The sequence below is a fragment of the Myotis lucifugus genome, unplaced genomic scaffold (genome assembly GCF_000147115.1).
Source record: "Myotis lucifugus unplaced genomic scaffold, Myoluc2.0 scaffold_157, whole genome shotgun sequence".
Taxonomy (NCBI): domain Eukaryota; kingdom Metazoa; phylum Chordata; class Mammalia; order Chiroptera; family Vespertilionidae; genus Myotis; species Myotis lucifugus.
Genome location: NW_005871205.1, coordinates 1,586,364 through 1,596,920, shown reverse-complemented (window position 1 = coordinate 1,596,920; position 10,557 = coordinate 1,586,364). Strand labels below are relative to the sequence as shown.

At 58.4% G+C, this 10,557-nt stretch overlaps 1 protein-coding gene across 12 annotated transcripts; it reads right to left on the bottom strand.

The window, feature by feature from the left end:
• Window positions 1-209: 209 nt before the first annotated feature.
• On the bottom strand, window positions 210-9,141 carry NEK8 (NIMA related kinase 8). Of its 12 annotated transcripts, XR_002830891.1 has the most exons (16): window positions 8,362-8,845; window positions 6,796-7,001; window positions 6,326-6,558; window positions 5,996-6,127; window positions 5,335-5,543; window positions 5,092-5,171; window positions 4,827-5,008; window positions 4,587-4,737; window positions 4,119-4,195; window positions 3,695-3,812; window positions 2,676-2,826; window positions 2,202-2,365; window positions 1,949-2,107; window positions 1,605-1,763; window positions 1,120-1,212; window positions 813-948 (listed from the first exon to the last, which is right to left on the bottom strand). XR_002830891.1 is itself a non-coding variant. In XM_023759475.1 (15 exons), the coding sequence occupies exons 2-15, from the start codon at window positions 6,929-6,931 to the stop codon at window positions 530-532; spliced, it is 2,370 nt and encodes a 789-aa protein (XP_023615243.1). In that variant the 5' UTR covers window positions 6,932-7,001; window positions 8,926-9,141; the 3' UTR covers window positions 213-529. The 12 variants fall into 12 exon arrangements, 11 of the variants coding, with proteins under 11 accessions (XP_023615246.1, XP_023615245.1, XP_023615242.1 ...); XM_023759475.1 differs by lacking the exons at window positions 1,120-1,212; window positions 8,362-8,845 and adding an exon at window positions 8,926-9,141 and having other exon boundaries at window positions 213-948; XM_023759473.1 differs by lacking the exon at window positions 1,120-1,212 and having other exon boundaries at window positions 213-948; window positions 8,362-8,849.
• Window positions 9,142-10,557: the final 1,416 nt, after the last annotated feature.

Below are 10,557 nucleotides of genomic sequence, written 5' to 3'. Positions count from 1 at the left end.
AGCCGCGCCCGCGGGGTCCTAGCGCCCGTCCCACCCGCGCTCTCGCTCACTCGGGAACGCGTGGCTCCGAGGTCGGCACTTGGCCAGCCTTGCCCCCTCCCCGAAACAGAGGCTCCTCTTTCCGCTGGAGAAGAGAGAGTGTGGCTCCGCTTCCCCCAGAGCTGGGGAGCTGAGGATGGGGGGGAACCCTGACGCTGGATGGGGCGGAGGGACGCGGGGTACGGGCCGGGCTGCGCCACAAAGGTTTGCTTCTCCCGAGGGTACAGCTCAGTCCCGGGGGCCACGTGTCAACCAGGAGCCCGGGACTGCAGCCTCCCGGTGCCAGGCAGCCGAAGCCTGGCAACCGGCTCTTGGGAGCCCGGCTGGGGAGGGGAGGCAGGGCTGGCGCTGGGCCAGAGGAAACTCGGCCCAGTCTTCGGCTGCGCCCACATTCCTTCCTTGACCTGAGCCGGCCCTGCCGCCGAGATCGGGGGCCCAGCCCAACCGTGGGGTGTTGGGCAGCCACGCCCCCTCCTGAAGAGACCACACTCTAGGCAGGCAGGCAGCTGATGTTTTTATTGGCACTGCTTCCAGTCATCTGGAAACTGGTCTGGTCCAGCCAGTTACCTTTCCCCCAACCTGTTTCGGAGGAATGGCAGAGGGTGGGGGGCGGGGTGAGAGCCGCTCCCCCAGACCTCCCTGCCCCAGGCAATGCACAGGCTAGGCCGCTGGAATGACCACTGGAATGGCCCTCGAGGCAGGCTCCACCTTGACCTGCTCCAAAGCACTGAGCTGCTGTCCCACTGGGCACCAGCGATGCATTTTCTAACCAGGCTGGAGGAGGAGCAGGGTCTGGGTGGAGCCACACCCACCTCCAGCCTTTTCCTGTCAAGTCTCTGAAGACCACCCTGCTTCCAAGGGTTAGATCTGGCTTCCAACTCAAGGCAAGCTGGGCCCTGAGGGCATTGACTTAAGAAAAGAAGAAGGGGTGGGAGGGAAGAGAGAAGTGTTAGGGGAATAGGGTGGGTTGAGTTTTACATATCCAGGGCTGAAAGCAGCACAGGGCTTGCCTCATCAGTTCTTACACCCCATTAGACATAATCCAGGGGGCCTGGATGGAGACACTCATGCTTCAGGCACCTGTGCTTTCCAAGAACATTCAGAGAAGCAATGTCGGGGTGGTCCAGAGGTGTATCCAGGCACCTCACGGGGGGACTGGCTCATCCGTGACGGCTAGAGAGCACAAGAGAGAAACCTCTGCAGCCTCCCAGAGGACAGAGCCTCCAGCAAGCACCCCCACCTCTGCCCCCAGTTCCGCACTGGGCCCTGGACTCTGCCAGACCAGAAGTGGAGGTTCAAACTAACCTGGACGAGGGAGCAGAGGAGAAAGAATGATTTGGGCCCTGGGGAGCAGTGAAGGCAGCCCTTCAATGAGGCCCCAAAGTACCCACCCTTGCCCACCCCGGGCAGGAAACTCAGTTTTATCCCACAGCTTCTGCTTTCATTTATTTGGGGGCTAAAGATGTGTTTGGGTGGTTTGGGCTGTGAACACCGGGGATGGGGGTGTGGGCAGGATCCAGCTGGGTTAACCCTGTGTGGGTGAGGTGGAAAAAGTGATCACTCACGGCGTACAGCCAGGAGAGTGTTTCCATGGCAACAGGACACAGAAGTCACTGTGTAGGGATGTGTCTCATCTAGCTGCACTGGACGAGGGAGTCCAGCATCCTCGTCCCTCCTTCCAAGTCGACCTCGGGCCCCTTTGCCCCAAGAGTATACCTCACCTTCTGCCAAAGAGAATCGCACAGAGGGAAATGGGAAGAGGACACAGCTTAGCCAGCAGAGCAGCTGTCCCCCCCAGATTGCCCTACCGGCCCCAGGATGAGGTTGCTGAGTTCAGCAGATCTGAGCATGATAATCCCCCCATTGCCTGTCCATGCCCATATCTGCCCCCACAGTGCCCACTAATCACCTGCCCCAATGGCTACAGTGAAGGCATCCCCACAGGCCACCATTGCTATCTTGATGCCCTGGAGGCCTTGCACTTGACAAGGTGCCCGGCTGACCCTGCGAGCATTGGTACCCAATTGACCGTGCTGATTGCTGCCGAAAGTATAGCAGTCCCCAGAGGCTGTAAAGGAGGAAAGGGAGAAAGGAGCCTCAACTGAGGTTCCAAAGAGGCCAGGAGAGTCCCCTTCCTGCCACCTTGTCCCGGTCCTACTCACCAGTCACAGCAGCTGAATGAGCAGTACCTAGGTCCACACTCAGCAGGGTCTCCTGGTCCAGGGGTGCAGAGCACAGTGGTGTGAAGCTCAGCACCTCCTCCACTTGCTGGTGGGGGGCAGGCTCCTCCCCCAGGGAGAGGTGGTCCAGGCCCAACTTGTTGAACCTAAGGGCAGAACCAGAAGCCAAGCCCAATGGACACAGTTTGTATAGACCAGGGGTCGCCAACCGGTGGTCCTTGACTGGTGGTCCGTGAGGTCCGAAAGGTTGGCAACTGCTGGTATAGACTGTCCTGCCTCCCAGCTATCTGGGCAGGAGCTGATGCACCAGGGGATAGAGCCCACCCTGAACTGAACCCACATACCCTCAGACCTCCTCAGTTCTAATCCCTGGTGGGAAGTAGGCAATGACAGATGGAGCATTAACAGCCCAAGGTGGGGAGGGGGTAGTCTAGTCATCCTGAGGCACCTGGTTACCTGTTGCTCCCGCAGGCCAGGACTCGGCCAGGCACAGTGAGGATCATGGAGGAGTCAATGCCACATACAACCCGCTGGGCTTCCTGTCCTGGGGGCATCGGCACCTGCTGGGGGCAGTTGTAGGACTCCCTGGTGCCTAGTCCCAGCCGGCCTATAAGGAGAAACCAGCATGGGGCTAGTTTGAGCTTTAGGGTTGGTGATGCCAGCCGCAGGCAGGAAACTCCGATGAGCTGAGGACCCCTGGAGAGGCAGTAATAGTGTGAGTGAAGGCTTCCCATCCTCGGGCCCCTCTTTGGGTCAAAATCCTACTCCTCCTTTAAGGACCTGTTCAGATGCCACCGCTGCTCCGCCAGGTGAAGTCCCTTGCCATTCCTTGAGTTTCAACACCTCTGGACTTGGGTGGAGCCCTGATGCTGTCTGTCCTCTGTCATAACGATGCATCATCCCATCCCTCCCCCCACCGGAGTGCTCCAAGAGGACAGGATCCGCACCTACGTCAGCTCTAGTTTCAGTGCCCAGACCCGGAGAGAGCCACAGTGAAAACTGTTGGATGAATGAAATCTCCCTCAGAAGTACCTCAAGGAAGTGATATCTTGTTCATCTTGTCTCAGCACCCAGCACAGGGTGGGCACATAGTGGGCGTACAGTAAAGATTTGCTGAGTGAGCCCTGACTGGTTTGACTCAGTGGATAGAGCGTCGGCCTGCGGACTCAAGGGTCCCAGGTTTGATTCCAGTCAAGGGCATGTACCTTGGTTGCGGGCACATCCCCAGTGGGGAGTGTGCAGGAGGCAGCTGATTGATGTTTCTAACTCTCTATCCCTCTCCCTTCCTCTCTGTAAAAAATCAAATATATTTAAAAAAAAAAAAGATTTGCTGAGTGAATAAATGAATGGAATTGGAGAGAAAAGAGGGAGGAGAAAACGGGCCATAGGGTGGAAGGTGGGTATGGAGGGGAACAAATCATGTCTGGGGGCTGCTGTGAGACGAGTGAGAGGCTGGAACTGGGTAGAGAGCTTACCACCATCTCCGCGGCCCCAGGCAAACAGTTCTCGCTCAGTGGACAGAGCCAGCACATGAGAGGCCCCACAGGCCACCTGCACCATCTCATAACCCAGCAGCGCCTCCACGATGGTGGGCTAGAGAGAGAGGAAACTGTGGGCAAGGGGCCTGGACCCAACATCCCCTTTCGAGACGATGTTGGAGGCTTCAAATTCTCACGAGATGGCTGTTTCTTTAACTCACCACCACCATCACCACCACAGCAACCACTGGGGAAGCCTGGTCTTTCTGTACTTCCCCTGATGCTGCCCAGAACAGGTGCAGCCTGGGAGCTAGAGGGACCTGTGGTTGCTGAAGATCCCCTGCCCCCAACCTGGGTTTCAGCTCTCAGGCTCCTTGCCACCTCCCGGCTTCCTCCTCCCCAAGGCACATGCCACACCCACCTGGCTGATGTCATTGAGGCTGCCATGGCCTAGGCACCCATTGCTGCCGCTGCCAAAGGTCATGATGATACCTCGGTCTTGGGAGGGGGGCGTTGAGGAAAGGAAAGGGAGAGAGATCAGGCTGTTTTTCCAGATAGACCAGTCTAACCTTGAGTTGGAGAAACAATAAAAAAATTAGTTGGAGGCCGAGGAGGGAAGAATGAAATGGGGGAGAGATAAGGACAGGGGTCTCTTTTCCCCAGTGTGTGACTTTGGACAAGTGACTTAGCCTCTGAGCCTTGGTTTTCAGATCCGTTGAATGGGATCCTATGACTACCTTGCCAGGCCTGTTGTGAAGGGTAAGAGTTGGGTAAGTAATCCCTGGTGCTCGATAACCAGTAGATAGAAGCATTGTTAAGTGAGCATCCTGTAAATGACAGGCAAGGAGAGAAGTTGCTCATAGCCCCCTGCCCTGCTCTCTGCACTAACCAGTCAGGCAAGCTGTGAAGAGGTCCCCGCAGGCCACATGCTTGATGGTCACACCTGACTGGCCCTCCAGGAAACGGGAGATGAACTGGGGCTGCTGCTGCTCCACTGCCCCAGGAAGGAGGGCGCCCCCTCCGCCACCTAGGGGTGGGGCCTGTGGAGCAGATGGTGTGGGGAGAACCTGAGCACCCCCTTCCTTAAGGCATGCCCTGCCCCATTCCGGGCTCACCTCAGCTGGCTCACCTCCCACAGGATGAGGCGCCCAGAGCGTGTGACGCCAGCCTTCTGTGTGCGCCCGGTGGCCACCTGAACCACCTCTGTGTTGAGCATTGGCAGCCGCAGAGGAGCACTGAGCCCCCCGCCCCATGTGTACACGGATGACAGAGGTGGTGGAATGGCTGGCCGTGCAGGTCCCCGGGGGACGCCTGTAGGGACAGCTCATGAGGTCTATTGAACTGGTGGGAAGGGCATGGTGTCGAAGGGGCCCTGGACGGTCAGCTGGACTTACCCCTGCAGCGGGCACTGGTGGTCCTGCTCCCTGTGCTGCCTGGGGCTATGGGTGGCCCAGTGGCCAGGGATTTCTCTGCCCTGTGGGACAGATGGACCGACCCTCAGGACATGGACTGACCCTCTTTGGTATCCCCACCCACAGGAATGATTTGCGCTGAGGACCCCTATGTCCCAGTCTTACTGTGCTCCCACTGGGTGCCCCCTACTGCCCAGGGCCCCCTCCCCGGCTCCCCGCACAGGCCTCCGCATTCGGACGCTGCCCAAGTCCGTGTGCAGGTTGAGGAGGGCACGCATGCAGAGGGGCTGCGCCATGATGTGGCTAAGCGGCGGCCGCTGTGCTGGCTCCAGGCTGAGCAGACTCAGGACCAGCTGGCGCAGCTCAGGGCTGTACCGGTCAGAGATGGGTGCAAAGGTGCCGCTCATGATCTTCAGCACCAGCGCTGGCAGGTTCTGTGAAGGCACCAAGTTGTGGGGTTGGCCAGAGCCTCAGGCCAGGCTCTTAGGTGGTTTCAGCCCCAGCCCCTCATCTGATGGGTGGTCACAGCCCTGTGCTCAGGAGACTTCCAACCCTACTTTCAAGAACCTCTGATAGGGGAGCTGCGGCTATGTCCTCAGAAACCCCAGGTTGTTGGGAAAACTTACGTTTTGCCTTTAAGAGGATCCCTAATCAGATGGGGAAACTCTGCCCTCAGGAGCCCTCAGTTTAAAGGGGAGAACCAAGCCCTACCCTTGGGAATTCATTGTCTGAGGGGAACCACAGACCTGCCTTTGGCTAATCCACTCGTCTGATGAGGGAGACCTGACTCAGCCACGGAGAAGAATCACACAAGCAGGTGGAGCGGGGACTTTAGGGGGAGGGAGACAGAGATTTCCCAGTTGTCCCCTTGGGGGTGGTTACTCACCGCAGCCTCAAAGGCCCTCTTGAGGCTGGCCAGCTCATAGAGGACGCAGCCCAGGGCCCAGATGTCGCTCTTCTGGTTGTAGGGCTTGCCTTCACACAGTTCAGGGGAAATGTAGCATGGTGTACCCACCACCTGCAGGAGGGAAGCTAATATTACAGCCCGGGGAGGGAAGACCAAGGGCCACTTGGAGACCGCTTCTCCCCCAAGCAGGCCAAAGTGCTTCCTCCTGCAGGACAACCCAGTCAGGAGCTAAGGGGCCAAGGCCTTGGGGGTGGGCCGGCGCCCTCAAAACCTCCAGCACCCTTGAGATTCCCTTCCATGCCCAGGCACCGTGTAGGCCTTGCTCTTGCTGCTAAGGATCTTGGAGATGCCAAAGTCGCCAATCTTGACGACCATGCGATGTTTGTCAAGAAGGATGTTTTGGGTCTTGAGGTCCCGGTGCAAGATGAGATGGGTGTGCACATGATGCAGTGCCAGCAGGATCTGCACAAAGAAGTGCAGGATGGTCTCCTCCTCCAGCAGGGAATTACAGCGCTTTTGGATGAACTCAGCCAGGGTGCCGCCTGCAGCAGCAAGGGTTTAGTCAAGATTCAGTCTTTTCCAGGCCTGAGATTTTCCTTTGATGAAACTAAACACCCAGACAGGGCAAATGCCTCCCACCCACCATCACACTACTTGCATCAGAATTCTATACCTCTGACCCTCAGCCAAGCCCATTCCAAGGAAGGAAGTTGGCTAATCTGTGTCTGTCTGTCTGTCTGTCTGTCTGAGAGGTGAGAGGCCCTTGAAGCCAGGCCCACCTGGTGCGTACTCCATGGCAATCATGAGGGCCTTGTCCTCCAGGAAGTTCTCATAGTACTCAATGACATTGGGATGGTTGAGCAGCTTAAGGACCTGACACTCATTTTGGGCTGCCTGCCGCTCTTCCTTGGTCATCTGCTCCACGGGGATCTGCTTGATGATCACCAGCTTCTGGTCCGCCTTGCGCAGGCACAGGTGCACAATCCTGGGGACGCAGAGCACAGCAGTGGGTGCCAGCTTAGCCACCACCAGGGGTCCTCAAACTTTTTAAACAGGGGGCCAGTTCACTGTCCCTCAGACCGTTGGAGGGCCAGACTATAGTTTAAAAAAAAACTAGTCGGCTGCTAAGCAACAGGCAGCGGAGGCAAAAACACCCGGCGGGCTGGATAAATGTTTTCGGCGGGCCGCATGTGGCCCGCGGGCCGTAGTTTGAGGACCCCTGCTCCAGCCACATAGCAAGCTGGGAAGACCTGGTGACTGAACGGTGAAGAGGTCACCTGCGTGCACGGAACACTGAGTTTAGGAATGGGGAGGACTAACCACAAACTCTGTGAGACCTTATTTGAAACTCAGTTTCACCACAGGCACAATGAGGCAAAATTAGTCTTCATCTCTTTTAAGTTTCCACAGACTCTGAAGTCAACCGCCTGGATTCAAATCCTAGCTCCTCCTCTTACTAATGATCTGGTCTTGGATCACGTAACATCATCATCTGGAAAACAGAATGGACCTCACAGGGTTGCTGAGGTGTCCAAATAAGAAAATGCAGCCCAGCTGGCGTGGCTCAGTGGCTGTGTGTGGACCTGTGAACCAGGAGGTCACGGTTTCATTCCCAGGCAGGGCACATGCCCAGGTTGCAGTTGATCCCCAGTAGGGGCTGTGCAGGGGGCAGAAACCAGGGGGCAACAGATGGATATTTTGCCCTCATTGGATGTTTCTCTCTTTTTCCCTCTCCCCTTCTCTGTCTCTAAAAATCAATTTTAAAAAATTATATATATTCTTTACTTTGCCCACTACATCCCAACTATACCATGCTCTCCCTCCGTTCCTGAATACTCTGAATTTTTCCCACTTGAGGACCTTCACATATGCTGTTTCCTCCACCTGAAAAGCGCTGCCTTCACCTTCAGACTATTCCTCATTCCTCCTGTCTTGGCTTTAAACTTCACCTCTCGGAGAAATGTCCTGCACTACCCCAAGTAAGTACGTCCCTGCAAGGTCTTGTTTCTTGTGCATTTTTCCTATAGTCTGTGAGCCCTGAGAGAGAAAAGACCACGCCTGCTTTGGTCTGAGAGCCTGACGCAGAGTCGGCGCTCAATATTTGTTGAATGAATCAAGTCCGGGATCAAAGACCAGAACCCTGCGTGGGCGCAAACGCTTAGCGGGGGCGTGACCTCCGCCGAAGTCAGGTCTCCCAGCCCGGCCTGGGACCGGAAGTTGGGCGGGGCTTCCCGGAGCGGGCGCTCCCGCCTCGGGGCGGGGCTAACCGGGCGGCGATTTCGCGGACAGAGTTGGGTTTGTTTTCCCTCTCGTGAGTGCTTTCCTCCCCCAGAGCCCCGGCTCACCCGAAGGCACCTCTTCCCACCACTCGGATCCGCTCGTACTTCTCCATCTCGTGTCTCACTCACATTTCCGGAACCCCGACGCCCAGACGCGGCGCGTGCGCGGGCCCGCCCACGCCAGTAAGTCACGCCCACTCCAGTAAGCCACGCCCCCGCCGCAGAGAAGCGCCTGGAGCCCGCGGAGTAACCTGTTGGCTCTGCCTGTACCCCACCTGCAGCCTGTGTCTGCGGGGCCGCTTTTCCAGGGCCCCAGCAGGGAAGGGGCGATGTGCCATGTCTTGGCGCACCGTAACCTCCCCACCCTCGTGGCCGCATCCGGTCCTCGCAAAGCTTCCTAAGACCGGAGAGGCGCTCTTCGCAGACCGAGTGCGGGCGGGAAGCGAGGACTGACCTCTCTCTGCCCCCCTCTTGGCCCACTAGTGACTGTTTCGGAAGGAAAGCAGATGCTCACTGGTTCCAAACGATACACACTACCCAAACCGCCGCGCTCGGTCAATCGGAACCGGTCGGTGTCTTGTTTCCCTGGGGAGGGACCAGGGAAACCCCGACCTGTGCAAGTTGATTCACCTGCGGAGGATGTGACGCGGTCTCCAGGCAGCCCGGGCCTGGTGGACACCGCGCTCTCAGCACCGTCAGCCCCCAGCGTCACACACACAATGCTGCCACCGGGTCCTCTGCCTTCAGCATCCGCCGACCCCCTGGCTCGGGGGAACCTCCGTCAGGGAAGATGGGAGGGAAGTGGACCGCTGCCTCACGAGTAAAAGCATCAGGGAGAAGAAGAAAGACAGCCGTTTGGCCTACATGGGTTCTAGGCTTCTGCCTAGAGGTTAGTAGGATTGTTTAGGGTCTTGACCAGAAATCAGTTCAATTCCAGGTGTCTCCCTGGCACTTCCTGCTCTTCACGAGTCAATACAAGCTCAGTTAAGGAGCAAGAGGATGGTGATTAGCTAAGGGATGGCGTCCCTACTTCCGAGTGGGTGAGGAGTGTGAGTAATGGGGTGTGTACCTTCTGCTCCCATCTCACCCCTCGAAAGGCGTCCAAACCTGCCCACGTCTGATGACCACTAGGAGGGCCCCAGGTGGGCCTCTCCGGACTCAGGCCAGGGCTGGCTGTGGGACAGCTGCTCTGTGAGCAGAGGGTGGCGGGAGCAAGCGCAAAGGGGGAAAGCCGCTCACCCGGGACACTCGTGCTCTCACCTAGAAACCGATCGGGCCTCGGCTGACCCAGGAGCCCCACAGGGTTTAATGTGTAACCCTGGAGCCATCAGGGGAGGCAAAGCAAACACCCAAACCTCTCGGCCCCTGGGTCTCTGGCGCCTCATGTTTCTGGCTTTTCCCTCCCCCCCGCCGCACCTTTTCCCTCGTCCCCAATTACAACTTTCCTTTCCTCCACCTAACCGCCCCCCCTTCACTTTTCTCGCCCTCACCCCCTACTGCAGACCCGGCTTTTAGCTGCGCCTCGGTTCGCCAGAGTCTGACTGGCTCACTCTCCCCAAAAGCAACAACCTCATTTCTGGGGGGGAGGGGGGGGACTCGATCCCAGCCACGGTGGGTACAGGCTGACATCTAGTGGCCACACGCTGCAACTGCTCCAGGCCACCGGCCTGAAGAGTAAGGGTCACCCGAGCAGCCGGGGCAGAGCGGCCGCCTTCCCCGCTCCGGCCTCCAGGGAGCCGGGCTGTCGGAAGGTTTGTCACAGCCGCGGGGCCCCAGGAGCCCCGAAGCGGGCCGGGGGGAGGGGTGGTGATGGGTTAGTCAGGAGTTTCTAGGCACCGACTCCGTGCGGGGGGCGCTGTAGAGGCAGGTAAACACATCCGTCTCCAGCCAGAAGCCAGCGATCCAGTGAAATAGCAGGGACAGGGCAGAGATCACGGTCGGAGGCGGGGCTCCGACCCGTACCCAGGACCCGGGTTTAAAAGTCGTGGGTGTGTGACGGATCCTGTCAGCTCTGCCAAGAAAGGAGTGGAGGGCGGAGAGAGTTCTTGCAATACCCGCCCAAGCGGGGGAGCCGGTGGCCCCGAGGAAAGTGGGGGGGCGGGTTAATGAGGCCAAGCGAGCGAGTCGGCAGTCGGGAGGCGCCAGCGAGGGGTGCCTTCGCGGCGGCGCCTCGGGACGGGCCCCCGAAGTCTGCGAGGAGAGAGGCGGGGCGCGGTAGGCTCCTTCCGGGAACAGGGGCTCGGCGCCCTTCCGCGGAGGAAA